This window comes from Nicotiana sylvestris, chromosome 4 (genome assembly GCF_000393655.2).
Source record: "Nicotiana sylvestris chromosome 4, ASM39365v2, whole genome shotgun sequence".
NCBI lineage: Eukaryota > Viridiplantae > Streptophyta > Magnoliopsida > Solanales > Solanaceae > Nicotiana > Nicotiana sylvestris.
The window spans coordinates 64365499-64384464 of NC_091060.1; the positions used below are offsets into that span (position 1 = coordinate 64365499).

At 33.3% G+C, this 18966-nt stretch overlaps 1 protein-coding gene and 1 long non-coding RNA gene across 2 annotated transcripts; one reads left to right on the forward strand and one right to left on the reverse strand.

The window, feature by feature from the left end:
• Positions 1-3038: 3038 nt before the first annotated feature.
• Positions 3039-3780, forward strand: LOC104225883 (uncharacterized). Its single transcript, XR_710688.2, has 2 exons — positions 3039-3258; positions 3339-3780. It is a non-coding gene; the product is annotated as an uncharacterized lncRNA (long non-coding RNA).
• A 10272-nt stretch (positions 3781-14052) lies between these two features.
• LOC104235761 (monooxygenase 1-like) lies at positions 14053-17535 on the reverse strand. The gene is made up of 6 exons (XM_070171592.1): positions 17410-17535; positions 17165-17311; positions 15955-16005; positions 15698-15869; positions 14777-15002; positions 14053-14678 (listed from the first exon to the last, which is right to left on the reverse strand). The coding sequence occupies exons 1-6, from the start codon at positions 17496-17498 to the stop codon at positions 14173-14175; spliced, it is 1191 nt and encodes a 396-aa protein (XP_070027693.1). The 5' UTR covers positions 17499-17535; the 3' UTR covers positions 14053-14172.
• Positions 17536-18966: the final 1431 nt, after the last annotated feature.

Consider the following 18966-nt stretch of genomic DNA (forward strand, 5'->3'; position numbering starts at 1 on the left):
TGGGACAATTAGTTCCAAAGTTGGAAGCTTAAGGTAAAAAAATTTACTGGATATTGAATTATGAGTAAATCACTTTACTATAGAGTTTTGATGCTTCTAATAGCTTCGTATAGTGATTTTTGACTTAGGAGTATGTCCAGATATTAATTTGGAGGCCCGTAGGACGTTTTGGCTTGAATTGGCAAAAGTTGAAAAGTTGAAGGTTTGGAAAGTTGAGAAGTTTGACCAAGAGTTCACTTTGTTGATACCGGGCATAGATTTTGATTTCGGGAGTTGGAATAGGTCCATTGTATCATTTATGACTTGGGTGCAAATTTTGAGGTCAATCAGAGTTGGTTTGATAAGTTTCGACATCGATTGTAGAAGTTGGAAGTCCACTAGTTCCAATAGGCTTGAATTGGGGTGCGAGTCGTATTTTGATGTTGCTTGATGTGATTTGAGGCTTCAACTAAGCTCGTATAATAATTTGGGATGGGTTGGTATGATACGATGGGGTACCGGCAGCCTCGAGTGTGTTTCAGATTGAAATCGGAATGAGAATTTAACTTGTGAAATTTTTGCTATGTTCAATTCTGGTGCAACCACACCTGCAAGAAATTGGCCGCAAGTGCGGAGCCGCAGAAATGGCCAAGGGGTCGCAGAAGTGGTTCTGGGTAAGCTGCGCAGTGGCCGCATGTGCGTGATTTATTCCGCATCTGCGATCCCGCATGTGCGTAATTGTTTTCGCAGAAGCGGAAGAGGAGCTGAAGTTGTAGGTCTGCAGAAGCGGATAGTTGTGCATAGAGGCAGTGGTCATCTTTTAAGTGAATTTCGCAAATGCATATTTTTGACCGCAGAAGCGGCGATCTTAACCCATAAGTGGTGGTCTTGACCGCGGAACAATTTTGCTGGAAAGAAGATTATAATCGAGGGTTTTGAGAATTCAATCATTTTTGGACTTTGCAAGCTCGACTAGCGGCGATTTTTAAGAGGGGTTTCTCTAGATTTCAATAGTAAGCAACATTTGATCATTTTTATTCATTAATATTGAATATCCATTGATTTCTACACCTAGATTATGTTTTTTAAGGTGAAAATTGAGAGATTTTAGACTAGGGATTGGAGAGTAAGATTTGCGAGTTTGAGGGTCGATTTGTGGTCGGAATTTGATGATTTTGGTATGGTTGGACTCGTTATTGAATAGAAGTTCGTATTTTGTAAATTTTGTCGGGTTCCAAGGTATGATATCGGGGTTGACTTTTGAATTTGGTTAAAGAACTTAGTTTTATCTTATGGGATCAATTCCTATAGTTTGTATTGATTATATTGAGTTGTTTGTGACTAGATTTGAGTCGTTCGGAGGTCGATTCGCAAGGAAAGAGTTTGTTGGAGCATTGAGTTGCGCACTTTAAGGTAAGTAACACTTCTATATTTTGTACTAAGGGTATACATCCCTAGAATACATGTTATATGGTTGGTGTTGGTGTCACACACATGCTAGGTGATGAGTGTGTGGATATGGACTGTGGTAATTATGACTCGGTTGATTCTGTGGTACTATGTAATTATCTAGTGATCTTATTTATATCCGTGTAATTCCTACGTGTTAGAGTAGTTGAGTTGTGATTCATGTTAGCAATCATGTTTAGGCTATGTGCTTATTCCTTTGGGACCCACTTAGGTCATTTCTGATGTTGAGTTATTTGCCTAAGTTGCAATTATGTGCTCAGTCATATTCATTCATTTTCATATCATATCTCAGTCTCTATTATTATTCACTATTACATCATGCTTTCATTGCTTGGGCTGAGAGGTATGAGATTTCTGAGCCTGAGAGACTAGAGAGATTGATGACTGTGTTGGGGCCTGAGAGTTGTGTTGAGAGTGATATTATGGCTCGGGCTGCATGCCGTAGTAGCCATATTAGCTTTATATCTATTATTATTATTATTATTATTATTATTATTATTATTATTATTATTATTATTATTATTATTGTTGTTGTTGTTGTTGTTGTTGGCCGCAACCCGGAACCACACCTCTGAACTCGATAAAACACACAAATTCTGATAACCCATTCGAATACAAGTCCAACCATACTAGTTTCATGCAAATCTGACCTCAATTTCATGTTCAAAACCCAAAATTCATTCTCTTAAGTTCAAGTAAAAAAACCATAATTTCTTCTCCTCAAATCCTTGATTTAGGTGTAATAATCCATGTAAAAACAAAATGTATAACCAAAATAAAGATACATAAGATATTTTATCGGATGATTACTTGAAGCTTGATTATCCGCAATTTGATTACAGCGAGATTGACCAATTGCCAAAAGTAAAGAAAAGTAGATTTATAAGAACAATAAGATTTTTAGCGTTGATAGCAATTCAAGTGATTTTAGATGATCTGCCAAAGTGAACAAGTATTGGCATTTATAGTGATAAGTCTAGGTTGTTGTTTTCTTAAGTCACATTACTATTACATTCATTTATTTTGGCCATTTAAATAATCTGTAACAGTTGATTTATGTTAATTAAATGCTAAATCTTGTAATCACTGAGTGAATAGCGAATCCCGGATATTTTTAAACCTGTCGTCTGCTACCTTCCTTATCCGTAAACTCTTAGTTCTCCGGACACTCATCTTCTTTCTGAGTATTCGAGTTGATCTTTCGAGTCTTTTATCTTCCTTCGATTTTAAAAAACTCAAGGTACATATTCTGACTTCCCGATTTATGTACTGGCGCACGCGTAAACTCTCTAGACAATACTTGCCACGTGTCTTTTTCTAAATGGAACACGTGTTAAGCTAGTTTTTCTATCAATACAGGCGCCCCCGGGCCTCATATATTGTTGGGCCTCCAAAGCCAAACACTTAAGTTAGCCCATTTCTTTATTTATTCTGTAAAGAGGTTGTCTTGTATAGATATCCATTCTTTGTGTTGTATTAGAGTTAGCCAGATTTAATAGGTTAGTCATAATATATTGTATTAGTTTTGTAAACATTGTGGACCCGGTCTGGTGAAGTAAAGATAGTCTTAGGCCCAACTGTATTGGGTTGGCCGACCATTTCTCTCATTTCTTTGCCTCGTTTCTATCTTATTCTCTCTTGTAAGAAACATCTAGAAGCCCTAACCACCATTAACAAATTCTTGGATTGAGCTCCTATCTTCTGTTTTATCATGGTATCAGAGAGGGAATCGATCAATCCTTGTTCTCCTCTATCGGGCGGTGTTACCCTCGCCTGATTTCGTCAAGTTTTCACTACAGTCGGAGTTAGGTTGTTTATGTTGATATCTCGATAGAAATCTAGCTTTTTTGTTTCAATTTTTCATTACTGACATGGAGAAGTTATATTAGGTGGAAGTTTCCTTTCTGATCAAATTTTGGTTACGCAGAAGATTCAGTCACTCGATTTCATCAGATTAGGATTTTTCTTGGTGCATTCATCAGAGCTTTTCTCGTTTTCCAGGCCTTACTTCTTCAGGTTGCTAAGAAGGCTGGCATTATCTTCTCTTATTTGATTTATTGTGTGTGGTTTTGTGTGTTATCATTTGTGACTTGTTGCTGTGAGTTGTTGATTGATACTCCTTATTTGATATCATGACTGGTTCTAGTACATCTTCTGCATATACTCATGAGCCTTTCTCTCCCTTGTACCTCCTATTTTTTTTATATTCCCGGAGTATCCCTTGTTCCTGTACCTTTCTCAGGGAATGGTTTTAGGGGTTGAAATGTAGCATGATAGTTTCTCTTCCCTCTAGGAATAAGATAGTTTTTATTAATGGTTCATGTCCCAAAACTGTTGTGACTTCCCCTGATTATAAACAATGGGATCGTTGTAATAACATGGTTATATCATGGATAATTAGCTCGTTGTCTTCAAAAATAGCTGAAAGTGGTCACTACTCAGAGACAGCTAAAAGTATTTGGAAACAATTAAGTAACAGATATGGAACTGTAAATGGCACCAAAGTATTTAAATTAAAAAGGGAATTAGCATCTACTTATTAAGGATCCCTTGATATTGCTTCCTACTTCACCAAACTTAAAAGAATCTGGGATGAATTGGGGGTACTATGCACCAGCCATGTAAATACTTGTACGTGTGCTGCTAAAGAAGGTCTTCAGAAGGAGAAAGAGGAGGATAAAGTCCATCAGTTCTACATGGGAGGAACATGTGGGTGTCAAAAGCAATTTGCTAATGATGCAACCTTTGCCATCTGTTGACAATGTCTACAACATCCTTCTGTAAGATGAAAAACAAAGACAAGTCAATCCTACTATACAATTTACTGCTGAATAAGCATCTTTCAATGTCAATTCTCCCAATGACAAACCTCTTCAACCACAAATTAATATTTAGGGTCATCAGAGACATTTTGATCAGAGAGTCAATTTTGACAAATCTAGGTCTAACCTCTTTTGTAAGTATTATGTGATATCTGGGAACTCTATTGATAAGTGTTTCAAGCTTCATGGTTCCCTCCCAATTTCAAGTTCACTAAAGGAAAGAAAGCAACTGCCAATGTGGTTATGGACTATGACTTTTCTACTCCTAAGTGTTCTTCACCCAACCAAGCCCTTGTTTTTGCTGCTAGTTCTAATGAACATGGTTCTGGGGTGCCTGGATTGACAAAGCAGCAGTATTATCAGTTGATTTAACTACTACAGTAATATCTCTGATTCTGGATCTCAATTCAACATAATGAGCTCTGCCAATTTTGCTGGTACTTTACTGCCTAAGAATATAGTATATAGTTTTAATTCTACCCTACTAAGTCAATCTGATTCATTAACTTGTATTGTTGACTCTTGTGCATCAGATTACACGACCTCAAACAATATTACCTTATTAATATCACACATTTACCTATTCCTTTCCTTGTTTCCCTGCCAAATGAATACAAAGTTAAAGTCACTTGCACAAATTTGTGTAAGAACAACCTTCTCAGCCCCAAGCTACTTTGTCAAATTCTTGTTGCAGCTTGTCATCTATTTGTAATCCGATTTCTGTTCCTTCTATTGTAAATATTATTTCTTCCACTTGTAATAAAGCTGCAATGAATAAAATGGACATTGTTTGGCATTGTGGACTTGATCATGTCCCTTTTATTAGAATAAAATGTATTTTTGAAGTATCTTCTGATATTTTTTCTACACGGTCTTTTCCATGTCATGTCTGTCCAATGGCTAGGCAAACTAGATTGTCTTTTCCTGATAGCTCAATTCGTAGCTCTAAGCCTTTCCAAATTATCCATGTTGAGACTTGGGGATCATATCACACGCCTACTTAGTCAAGTTCTAAATACTTCCTTACTATTGTTGATGATTTCACTATAAGCACTTGAACTCACTTAGTGGGCTCCAAGAGTAATGATTTCCCTCTTCTTAAGGCTTTTGTTGCAATGGTAAAGACACAATTTCATGTGACTATTCAGTGTATAAGGTCTGGCAATGCTTTAGAGTTAAGAGCTAGTAATGCTGCTATTTCCTTCTTTTCTGAACATGGTATAATATCATCAAACCAGCTGTCCTCACACACCCCAACAAAATGTTGTGGCAGAGAGGAAGCATAGAACTTTTCTTGAAGCTTCTAGAGCTTTGCTTTTTCAGTCTCAAGTTCCAATTAGATTCTGGGGAGACTGTCTCCTCACAACCACTTATATCATAAATAGACTTCCCTCTAGCTTGCTTTAAAATAAGTCTCCTTATGAGTTATTATTCAGCAAAAAGTCCAATTATTCTCACTTAAGAACTTTTGGCTGTCTTTGTGTTGTCACTGTTCCCACTTCTCAAAGAGATAAATTGAAACCTAAAGCTAATCCTTGTGTATTCCTTGGCTATCCCTTTGCAAGGAAGCCCTATAAGTTGTATAATTTGCAATCTAAATAGTGTTTCATATCCAGAGATGTGGTTTTCCACGAGTTGAATTTTCCTTTTCCCTTAGATTCCCCTTTCCTGTTGTGTCTGAGTCCCTTTTGTCAACTACCCTTTTACCTTATTTTCCCCATAATTTTCCTATTCCTTCTCCTTCTCCTGAAGTTGCTACCTCACCCCTTACACCTCATAGTCCTTCTTCGATACTTGTTCCCTCATCTCATACTCCTCCCAGTACCTCTTCTCCTCTTGGCATAGATGTTGCAGTTTCTCCTTCAGCTGCAGTCTCTCATTCTGCCCCTGATTCTCCTTCTTTCAAACCTGATGATGCCATTCCTGCACCATTCTCTATTCCCTTCAGAAAATCTGATAGACCTCTTACTCATCCTTCTTACTTAAATGATTACATCTACAAGCAGCCCACTTCCTTTTCTTGTTCCTCTTCCCAGGTAGTAGAGTTTGAACCATATATATTTTCCTAGGCAGCCCCTATCCTAGCTTGGCAAGATGCCATGAGGAAAGAGTTTGAGGCTTTAGAAGCAAATCACACTTGGGATATTGTTGAGATTCCTAAGGGTAAGAAACATATTGATAGTAAATGGGTCTATAAGATCAAATACAAAGCTAATGGTGAGGTTGAAAGATAAAAGGTTAGGATTATTTTTAGGGGGGACACACATGTTGAGGGAGTGGATTTCATTAAGACATTCTCACATGTTGTAAAGATGTCTACTGTTAAGTCTTGATTGTTGTTGTCGTTAAAAATAATTGGTCTTTATTTCAACTTGATGTCAATAATGTCTTTCTTCATGGTAACTTAGATGAGGAGGTTTATATGAAATTACCTCCTAGCCTCCTTGTTTCTTCTCCTTCTTCTATCCCTTTGGCTTGTAAGTTGAAATCACTCTATGGGTTGCGTTAAGCCTCTAGAAAATGATATGCCAAGTTATCCGAGGCTCTTTATTTTAAAGGATACCATCATTCACTCAATGACTACTCTCTTTTCATCAAAGGGTCTCTAGGTAATTTGGTGAAAATTTCAGCTTTAAAGCATTCTCTGGATGATGAGTTTAAAATTAAAGACTTGGGTTTTCTACACTATTTCCTGGGCATTGAGGTTACTGTTTTCCCTGATGGTGTTCTTTTAAATCAAAAGAAATTTGTTTTTGGTAAGATAAAAGAGTTTGATTTTTTGAGGGTCAATTCTGTTGCTAGTCCCCTAGAGCTAACCCCAAAGCTCAAGGCTGCTGAGGGTGAGGTATTACCTTCTCCTAAGAAGTACAGGAGACTCATTAGCAAATTGCTCTTTTTAACTCACACAGCCTGACATCTGTTTTGGGGTTCAACATTTGAGCCAATTTTTGCACACTCCTTGGATACCTCACACGGTAGCTGCTCTCCACCTGCTCCGGTATCTTAAGGGCATACTTGATTTTGGTTTATTTTACTCTAACAATCTTGATTTCTCTATAAAGGCTTATACAAATAATGATTTGACTGCTTGCCCCGATACTTGCAAATCTATCTCGGGCTATTGTATTTTCTTGGGAGAGTCTTGTTGGCTGAAAACCCAAAAAGCAACCCAGGGTTTCTCTGTCATCCACTGAAGCTGAGTATCGAGTTGTGTCATATGGTGGCTGAATTAGTTTGGTTGTCCTGCCTTTTACATGATCTAGCAATCCATGTTTTTGTCTTTTGTGATAACATGGAAGCTCTTCATATTGCGAAGAACTTGGTGTTCATTGAGCGTACAAAGCACATCGAAGTGGATTGTCACTTCATCAGAAACAAGTTGGCTGAGGGGTTCCTCCAATTGTCCCATATTTCCACCTCCTACCAACTTGCCAATGTCTTCACTAAACTACTGTTTGGGGTCCTCCATCATACCTTTCTAGGCAAGTTGAAGGTGGTTTCTCCCTCCAACTTGGGGGGGGGGGGATGTTTTGGGCCTCTACAGCCAAACACTTAAGTTGGCCATTTCTTTATTTAGTCTGTAAATAGGTAGTCTTGTATAGATAGCCATTCTTTGTATTGTATTAGAGTTAGCTAGATTTAATAGCTTAGTCTCAATATGTCGTATTAGTTTTGTAAACATTGTGGACCGGGTATGGTGAAGTATAAATAGTCTTACGGCCAATTGTATTGTGGTCGACCATTTCTCTCATTTCTCTGCCTCGTTTCTATCTTTTCTCTCTGATAAGAAACATCTATATGCCCTAATCTCCATTCACAAATTCTTCAATTGAGCTCGTATTTTCTGTGTTATCATATATATAATTAAAAATAGTACAAACAGATATATTGATTTCCTATATATTTAGTTTTCCAAATACAAAAGGGATATCTAAGACTATCGTCTATCACCCTCTATTTTTGATGCAGTGACAAATTTAACTAATAGTTCCAATAAGTATTCCGCAAGCAATTCAAACGAGAAGAGAACATTGATACATTACCAGATTGACAAAAGGTTTAAACCAGTCATCATCAAATAGTTCTGTTATTTGTGGTTTGAATTATTTCTTTGTATTTTTAGGAAATCCATAGTCCTATAGGTTTAGGAAAACCTATTGTCCTAATAGATTTGGGAAAGAAAAAATTATAGTCCTTGTCAAATTGGGAAACTTTTCTCATATATGTTTGGGTCCTTTTGGGATCTATATATAGGGGTTGTAGTTGGGGATTCTATAGATTGTATTGTGTTTTTCTTCTCATTCATAGTGAAAAACTCTTTCTGCTTTTGCCCAGAGGAATAGGCTTAGCCGAACCTCGTTAAATCCTTGTGTTGATTTTTCTTTTCTATTCTTTACTAGAAATCCGGAAAAAAGCAACCAAAATTTGGCGACCAAAATTGGTCTGTCAAGAAAAGCGACCAACGTTGGTCGCTAAATTGGAGAAAATAATTAAATAATTATTCTAAATACATTAGCGACCAATGTTGGTCGCTTTTTGGTCGATAATTTGGTCAAAATATTGACCGGAGTGATCAGACTTGCTTGGTCAAAGAAACACTGAAATTAACGACCAACTTTGGTCGCTAAAGTGGGACTCACTTTATAAAATTTTAATAATTATATTATTATTTAAAAAAAATATAAAATATAAATAAATATAATTTAAAATTAGCGACCAAAGTTGGTCGCTAACGAAAGGAAGCAGATAAAGACCAACTTTAGCTATATATACTATATACTATACTATGTATATATAGCTTATATACTATATACTATACTATATATATAGCTTATATACTATATACTATACTATACAATACATATCGAATATAGCTTGTATACTATGCACTTAGTATATATAATACACCACACACACACACACACACACACACACACACACACACACACACACATATATATATATATATATATATATATATATATATATATATATATATAGCTTATATACTATATACTATACTATATAGTTGTAATTAACTTATAGATTGACATTATACTAAGTATTAGTGCATTAGCTAATATTATATATATATATATATATATATATATATATATATATATATATATATATATATATATTTAAAAAAAACAAAATAGAAAAAAAAGTTATTTAATTTTTTTTTTAGAAATAGCGACTAACTTTGGTCGCTATTTTGGTCAAACAGACAGAAATAGCGACCAATGTTGGCCGCTTTTTTGTAAATCCAGACTCAAAAACGGGTTTCCCCCTCCCATTCTCTTATTTTCTTCCCAAAATTTCCCCAAGTTCTCTCTCAGCACATTCCCCTCCCCTTCTCTATTTCCCTCACACAAATCAATCCCCTCACCCCGCGTCACCACTGTGACCGCCTGAGCCACCGCCGGAGCCGCCGCTGCCGCCGCTGTCGCCGCTGCCGCCGCTGCCCCTTTCTCTCCTTCTCCACCTAAAAAAAACTAGGTTTGAATTATAACCTTGAATCTTTGTTATTTCTAGTTTTTGTTTCAATTATTTCAATATTGTAGTTTAAGGATATGAATTAGTGTTTAAATTCTTTGAACATTGTATTTTATTGAAGATTAGGGTTTAGGTCTTGTTTTAGTTAGCCTTGTTAATTAATTTTATTAACTAATTAGTTTAATTAGTGTTGAATTTAGTTTAGTTAGATTTGAATTATACTTTGTATTGTCTTAATAGTTTAGTTATAATCTAGGGTTTAGTTTATGTATTGGAATTTTAGTTGATAAATTGAAATTTTAGTTTATAAATTGAAATTTTTGTGTATGAATTGAACTTTTAGGATATGAATTGAAATTTTTGTGTATGAATTGAACTTTTGAGATATGAGTTGAACCTTTAGGATATGAATTGGACTTTTAGTTTATGTATTGGAATTTTAGTTTATAAATTGAAATTTTAGGATATGAATTGAACTTTTGTGGATATGAGTTGAATCTTTAGGATATGAATTGAACCTTTAGGATATGAATTGAAATTTTTGTGTATGAATTGAACTTTTGTGGATATTAGTTGAACCTTTAGGATATGAATTGAAATTTTTGTGTATGAATTGAACTTTTGTGGATATGAGTTAAAGTAGCAGGAATTTTTGTGTATGAATTGAATTTTTGTTATACTATAACATGCTATATATGTAGTTAAAGTAGCAAGAAGTGTGTGTGTTATATATATACACACACTAACGTATACTATAACAAGTTATATATACGTTATAGTATTACAGTGAAGTGTTTATGTGTGTATGTGTGTGCGCATCTATATATATATATATATATATATACACACACTAACATATACTATCTCAAAACAATAGCCGAATATATATATATATATATATATACACACACACATGTTTGCGGTTGACGGATATAAATAGTTTCGGCCGCGGGCTAAAAATAATCTTTGCCCAAGTTGTTTTGGCCAACCCGAGATTATAATGGGAGTTTTGCATTTGTGCCCGTTTTTGGGGTCACAATATATATATATATATACTATACTATACAATACATATCGAATATAGCTTGTATACTATGCACTTAGTATATATATATAATACACTATACTCTATACACACACACACATATATATATATATACTATGTACTATTCTATATAGTTGTAATTAACTTATAGATTGACATTATACTAAGTATTAGTGCATTAGCTAATATTATATATATATATATATATATATATATATATATATATATATACACACATACATATACATATACATACATGCTCGTATTTAAATTGTATTAAATTGTTAATTTTTAATATCTAATATATATATATATATATATATATATATATATATATATATATTAATTTTAAATTGAAATAAAAGTAATTTAATTTTTTTTTAGAAATAGCGACTAACTTTGGTCGCTATTTTGGTCAAACAGTCAAAAATAGCGACCAACGTTGGTCGCTATTTTGGTCAAATAGTCAACCTAATTAGCTACCAAAATAGCGACCAACGTTGGTCGCTTTTTTGTAAATCCAGACTCAAAAATGGGTTTCCCCCTCCCATTCTCTTATTTTCTTCCCAAAATTTCCCCAAATTCTCTCTCAACACATTGCCCTCCCCTTCTTTATTTCCCTCACACAAATCAATCCCCCTACCCCGCATCACCACTGTGACCGCCTAAGCCACCGTCGGAGCCGCCACTGCCACTGCCACCGCTGCCGCTACCCCTTTCTCTCCTTCTCCACCTAAAAAAAAACTAGGTTTGAATTATAACCTTGAATCTTTGTTATTTCTAGTTTTTGTTTCAATTATTTCAATATTGTAGTTTAAGGATATGAATTAGTGTTTAAAATTCTTTGAACATTGTATTTTATTGAGGATTAGGGTTTAGGTCTTGTTTTAGTTAGCCTTGTTAATTAATTTTATTAACTAATTAGTTTAATTAGTGTTGAATTTAGTTTAGTTAGATTTGAATTGTACTTTGTATTGTCTTAATAGTTTAGTTAGAATCTAGGGTTTAGTTTATGTATTGGAATTTTAGTTGATAAATTGAAATTTTAGTTTATAAATTGAAATTTTTGTGTAAGAATTGAACTTTTAGGATATGAATTAAACATTTAGGATATGAATTGAAATTTTTGTGTATGAATTGAGCTTTTGTGGATATGAGTTGAACCTTAAGGATATGAATTGAACCATTAGGATATGAATTGAAATTTTTGTGTATGATGAACTTTTGTGGATATGAGTTAAATCTTTAGGATATGAATTGGACTTTTAGTTTATGTATTGGAATTTTAGTTTATATATTGAAATTTTAGGATATGAATTGAACTTTTGCGAATATGAGTTGAACCTTTAAGATATGAATTGAAATTTTTGTGTATGAATTGAACTTTTAGGATATGAATTGAGTCTTTAGGATATGAATTGGACTTTTAGTTTATGTATTGGAATTTTAGTTTGGAAATTGAAATTTTAGGATATGAATTGAACTTTTGTGGATATGAGTTGAACCTTTAGGATATGTATTGAACCTTTAGGATATGAATTAAAATTTTTGTGTATGAATTGAACTTTTAAGATATGAATTGAGACATTAGTTTATTTGTCAAGGGCCGAGCCTCGACTATACATGTAAATTTTTTACTTTTCATTATGTTTTTTGATATACTTTTGTATAAGTTTTGAAATACTAATTCAATGTAATTTTTCTTATAGGTTCGCTTCACAGCTGACGTGGAGGAATTCATACACAGTCAACCACCTAATGAGTCGGGCGAGGCAATTCAACTTTAGGACGGGGATGCTGAAAGAACATTCCTTGAGTACTTCATATACTTTGAACTAAACAATAGAACCAGTTTTCGAATGAGCTTGTAATAAGCGTTAACTTAGTTTTGTTAGCTTAATGTGTTAGTTGTATTGAACTTTATACTTTGTTGGTTTTAATGTTGTTGTGTTGTTTTTGTGTTGTTGTTGGTATTGTTGTTGTTGTTGTTGCTTGTAATAAGGATATGGTATGACTGGCAGGTGGTGTAGCTGCCAAAACAGGCAGTTTTTGCCAAAATAATACACAGAAAAGCGACCAACTTTGGTCTCTTGTTGGTCGCTTTTCTATTAAAAAAATTATTTTTTGGGTAATAGCGACCAAAGTTGGTCGCTAATTAACCTAGATTTCTCAAAAAGCGACCAACTTTGGTCGCTATTCCATTAAAAAAACACTTTCTGGAAATATAGCGACCAACTTTGGTCGCTTATATTTAAAAAAAAAAATTAAATTCTTGAAATTAGCGATCAACTTTGGTCGCTTATTTTTAAAAAAAATTAATAAAAAAGAGACCAACTTTGGTCTCTATTTTTCAGATTTTAAAATATAATATTTGGATTAGAGACCAAAGTTGGTCGCTTTTTTATGATTAATAATAAATAAAAAAAACGTATTTTACATGTAGAGACCAACTTTGGTCGCCAAAATTATAATATTAAAATATTAAAACGACTAAAGTTGGTCGCTATAGTCTTTACCCGGAATATTTGGTCCTTTTACCTTAGAGACCAATGTTGGTCGCTAATTAGCGACCAACTTTGGTCCCTAAAATAAAGGGACCAGCACTATAGCGACCATGCATGTTTGGACGCTTTTTGGTCTCTTTTAGACCTATAAGCGACCAACTTTGGTCGCTTTTTGTGGTTGCTTTTTACCAAATTTGTAGTAGTGAATTATTTGCTTTGTGTGTGATTGTGTGCTAGTTAACCCTCGATATTCCGCAACAAGTTTCAACGAGAAGGGCACGCTAATCATTGAAGTATTGTGCTAGGATAAGCCCATGAAACTGAGAATCCTAGAATGAACTTTTAAGTTGCAAAGTTGAAGGAAATTGAAATATACCAGCTGAGCCAGCATTATGGAAAATCTTATCTTGTTTCAACTGATTCATAATCCTAATTCCTAAAGGCCTTAATCATTATTTGAAGATAGATATCCATATGGGAAAAGAAGAGACAAGACCAACCTGCAACTATTGGTTTAAATCAGGTGATCACTCTAAGATATTACAATGATAATTAGAGTTTTAAAATTTTGAGAAATGAAAGTGATTTTATCTTGAGATCAAGTGATAGTATTGTTGTGCCACACTCAGTTTTACTTGATGCTGAATAATGTTAACCAGCCTTACAACTATTTTGCATCATCATATTTGTGGAGATGAAATTTTAAAAGAATTGGAAAACAGGAGAAACTTTTGAATTAAAATTACAAAACACATGATGTTTATTTGTACATCAACAAATGATGATGGATATAAGGATACATTATATATATTAGTATATCCTGGATGTGGTGAAGTAATTAATGAGATTTTGTCATTCAAAGGTGACCACAGTCATATTGCACATGAGCAAATGGGTTTTTGAAGAAAAGGGCCATCGCAGCTGTGACAAATTTTTTTGTCAGCATTGGTCTATCCTCAATAAGAAGAGCAGTAAGATAAGCTTGTGTTGCCAGTTTCACCACCCTCATTCTCCTCTCTTTTATATACTGATCCAGTGCCTCTCCAACTTTTTCATGATCAAAACCTCCCTTTAATGTCTTCGCCAAGTTTCTTGCAAGAACCACTGCATCTTCTATTCCTGCTGAACCTCCCTGGCCAAGAAATGGACCCATTACATGCATTGCATCTCCAGCAACCGTTACTGTGTTTTCGCTAAAATTTCCAAGCATCAAGTTCCATGGTTCGTGATATCTCAAGTGAAAGAAAGATAGAGAATCCAGGTCACACCCCTCTATTATTTCTTGTACATGTTTTGGATGATCACTTGTTGCCTCCAGGGCTGTTTGTTTGATTAGCTCTGCATCTTGTGGAAATTTGGTATCTGAATGTGCACATTGTAAACATTGAGTTAAGAATCAAACAGATCATATAGAGAAGAAGATGGATATATGAGGTATACAAATACGTAAAAATAGGTACCTGTTCCGTGATGGAGATTAATAAACCAATGGACCAGCTTATCGGTAATTGGTAATATTCCAAATTTAGTGTGACCACTAATGAGGCGGACAAATTCGAGAGGAAATGAATGACCATTTGGATAACTCGTTAAACCCCTAATTGCAGCGACGCGCAAAGTCTTGGTAGGCTTTACCCCAAGGAAACTTGACACTACTGACCTCGATCCATCACACCCGATCAAAATCTGCAATAATCACTCAAACATAATGAAATCAACTATTGCCCACTAGTTTCTGACAACAATTTTTTTTTTTTTTTTTTTTTTTTTTTTGTGACAAGGGGAAAATAGTAATTGTAAGCCTTTAATTTTGTAATCTAGCTTATATTATCAGATTTTTTAAAGCTTATTGGCCCATTAAATTGAAGACACTCAATACTGATAAATTATCAATATCCCTAAATTTCATTGTGTTCTTTAGCTGCTTAATTATTCGGTTGCAACCGAGCCAGTCTCGAGGGCTTGACCGCGGTCAATTTCAATGTTCATCTAAAAAGTCAGGCTCAATTGTTCTAACACGTTTAATTGATTACTTTGCTTGTCTTTACTTTAATTAATTTCTGTTCATATTCGTATTAAATTAAATCAGGTATATATCCTTTACCCGCGTACAAATTTAGTTGTTACTCATTTTAAGGGTAAACAATATACACTGTATTTTTTTTTTGTCCAGGAGATTTAATCGAACCCCGTCAGATAAAATATAGTTCATCAGCGTGGGAATAGATACTAATGTAGCGCCTTTGACATTAAACACTTTCAAGTTTCAAATGGTATAAGAATTGAGTTTGCACGATTTTGTTTTTTTTTTTTAAAAAGAAGCAAAAAGGGTACTTTATATTCAAATATGAAGTAGCGGAAAGAGCAAATAACAAAAGTACCTTGGCACCAATACGCTTTCCATTAGAAAGTAGAATACATGGCAATGAAGTGAGAGGATCCATTTCCACTGACGCAATTTCACATCCAAAACGTATAGTCTTCCGAGGCAAAGCATCAGCAAATGTTTCGACTATATCGCTCCTTTTCAGACAGCGAACCTCCCCAATATTCCTTTATTTTCATACAATGATAAAATACTTATTTCATGCTCTTTTTATGTGCAGAAAAAGGAGAGTAATATCTCAGTTTTACTTACTTGTTTGATATGTATTGTTCTCTGCCCTTGTCGATCCATGCCATTCGATTCCTGTTTTAAAGTGATGAGATATACTACATAAAGTTAACGAGAGTACAACGAGTTGCAACTACATCAAATGTACAGTAACATTGTTTTAGCAAATCGATTACTTCCACCATCCTATTTTACTGATACCCTTTTACTTTTAATTAGTCTAAAAAAAATGATACATTTTTATATTTAATAACAATTCAATTTTAATTTTTTGTAATCCTTGATGAAATAATGTCTAACCACACAAATTTTTATGAATTATTTTAGAGCATAAATTTAAAGGTTTTCTTTTATTTTTTAAACTACTTTTGTAGTTAACCACCTTCGCGTATATTGAGGCAGAGAAAGTACCATGATTTAATTTATAGGTACTCACCGTAAAAAAAGTTTCTGCTCTAAGTACATATTTGGCATTTAAGTGACCTAATAGTAAAATTAATTGCAGTAGTGTACAAAAATTAAACTCTGTACAAAAAAGAGTGTAAAGTCATTTGGCCAATTTGACGAGTGATGTTATATTTACTTTTGGTCGTTGTCTATATAATACTTGTAGTTATTTCTTAGCACGATTTTTCCATTGTTTACTACTCAATCCATTTCAATTTATATGACATGCTTTTCTTTTAAGTAGGTAAAAAAAGTCACATAAATTAGGGTAATAATTTTTTTTAGACATAATATAAATTTAAACTTTTTGATATATAATTTAATGAGTTGCTTTATAACAACACAAATATCTATGATTTATGTTTAATCATAATATTTAAAAAAATTGATCATTCTTAAACGGCATTCAAATAAATGCCACCACATAAATTATAGGACTTCTCAAGGTAAAGTTCTTCTCCTAGTTGTTTGTTAATGGAGGTCCCCAACACTTTCGATCAGTTAATCAGTACTTTAAGTTAGTACTATGTTTCATCTCTTTCATTTTATATGTCTAATTAGTTTTATATCTTCTGATCTTAAACTAAAAGGGTATATAGCATATCAAAGCTAGCCTCTGAATCTGGTGAGCTTAAACATACCATGTCATTCTTGTAAAAGAATGTTATTAAGGATAAAATTAGAACGTTAGATTAAGTACATATACCTTCTTGAAAAGGAAAAGATAAAATGATGTATAACCAAATAGGAAAATGGGTCATTAGGATAGGAGAAACAAAAGGATCACCCTTCGAGACGAAGAGCAGTAGCTCTTAGCTGAGACCCGACACCAAGCTGATCAAGTGCCCTCCATCCATTAGGCAATACACCTATAGCTGCTCCTGCTGCTCTTAATGTTTCTGATTTCTCTAACACCACACTCTTTATTCCTTTCCTGCATTTGATTTATACATATTCTTCTTCAGTAAACTACATACGACATAACTTGTCCATACACAGGAAGAAGAAAAAGTAGAGAAAAAATTAACGTACTTGTGCAAAGCAAGGGCTGTAGCAAGGCCGCAGAGGCCACCACCCACTATGACTATCTCGTGCATTTCTTCACAACCAGCTGACTCCATCTTCTCCCTCTCTCCCTCTCTCACGATATCTATGACTTTGTGACTTTTGGATATGAGGTGATTGATTGGATCTATATATATATAAATAGAAGGAGTGCGGAACCAAAATATTGTTAATTTTTACTAAAAATACTCAAATAAGTGTAAAAAAAAAAAGTTACCAAAGTATATATAACGCCACTAATAGTGGCGCTATACAGTAACGTTAACTGTACCGTTACTGTATAGCGCCACTATTAGTGGCGTTATACTGACAAACTTACATAGCGCCATTAATAGTGGCGCTATATGTCTTATACCTGAAGACATAGCGCCATTAATAGTGGCGCTATACCCCTTAATACAAATCCCCCCATCTTCTTCTTCTTCGTTCCATCTCCCTCTTTTCACTTCTGGTCCCCCCCCCCCCCCCCCGTCTGCCCCAATTTTAAAAAAAAAAAAAAATTTTTTGGCTCCCCCGTCACATAAAAGTTTAATATTTGTGGTCCCACTGTTGAGTAGAGCTTCGTGTTATTGTGGATTCACTCTTCCGGAGTCAAAATTTCGATCTATCTACATTTCAAATATTCTAAATCGAGGTATTTCAATTTATTTTAAGTTGAAACTTTTATAACAATGCATATTACTTGATTTGTATGTGTTCTATTTCGGTTTGTGTTTATTTTTTCCGAAACTAGCATGTTAAATTTTATCCGGATTTAATTTTAGTGTTGTATAAAAATATGTAAATTAGTCTAAAAATGTGTTTGTTAATATCCTCATGTATATTTATGTGTTTTTATGCCGTTTAGTTTAGATTATTTTTTAGCGTAGTAAAATGTATACTTTATTAGCGTAGTAAAACGTAGACTTTTTTAGCGTAGTAAAACGTAGACCCCTATAGCGTAGTAAAATGTAGAGTCTTGTAACGTAGTATTGTGTAGTAATTGTTTAATTATCTTATATTCTAGCACGAAACTCATATATATATATATATATATATATAATTTTTACAATTTAGTTATTAAATAAATATGAATAAAAATTATTAAAAAAATATAAAATTATTAATGATAGTTTGGTAACACTGAGTTTCAGAAAATCTAATATATATATATATATATATATATATATATATATATATATATATATATATATATATATATATATATATATATATATATATATATATATATATATATATATATATATATATATATATATATATATATATATATATATATATATATATATATATATATATATATATATATATATATATATATATATATATATATATATATATATATATATATATATATATATATATATATATATATATATATATATATATATATATATATATATATATATATATATATATATATATATATATATATATATATATATATATATATATATATATATATATATATATATATATATATATATATATATATATATATATATATATACCACTGAGTTTCAG

Excerpts from the sequence above, each read along its gene's own strand:
- LOC104235761 (XM_070171592.1), bottom strand. The coding sequence starts at position 17,498 with ATGGAGTCAGCTGGTTGTGAAGAAATGCACGAGATAGTCATAGTGGGT. Across the intron at positions 16,006-17,164 it reads ACTGCTCTTCGTCTCGAAGG|GAATCGAATGGCATGGATCG; the intron begins GTGATCCTTTTG and ends ACTTTAAAACAG. Across the intron at positions 15,003-15,697 it reads GAAAGCGTATTGGTGCCAAG|ATTTTGATCGGGTGTGATGG; the intron begins GTACTTTTGTTA and ends TGATTATTGCAG.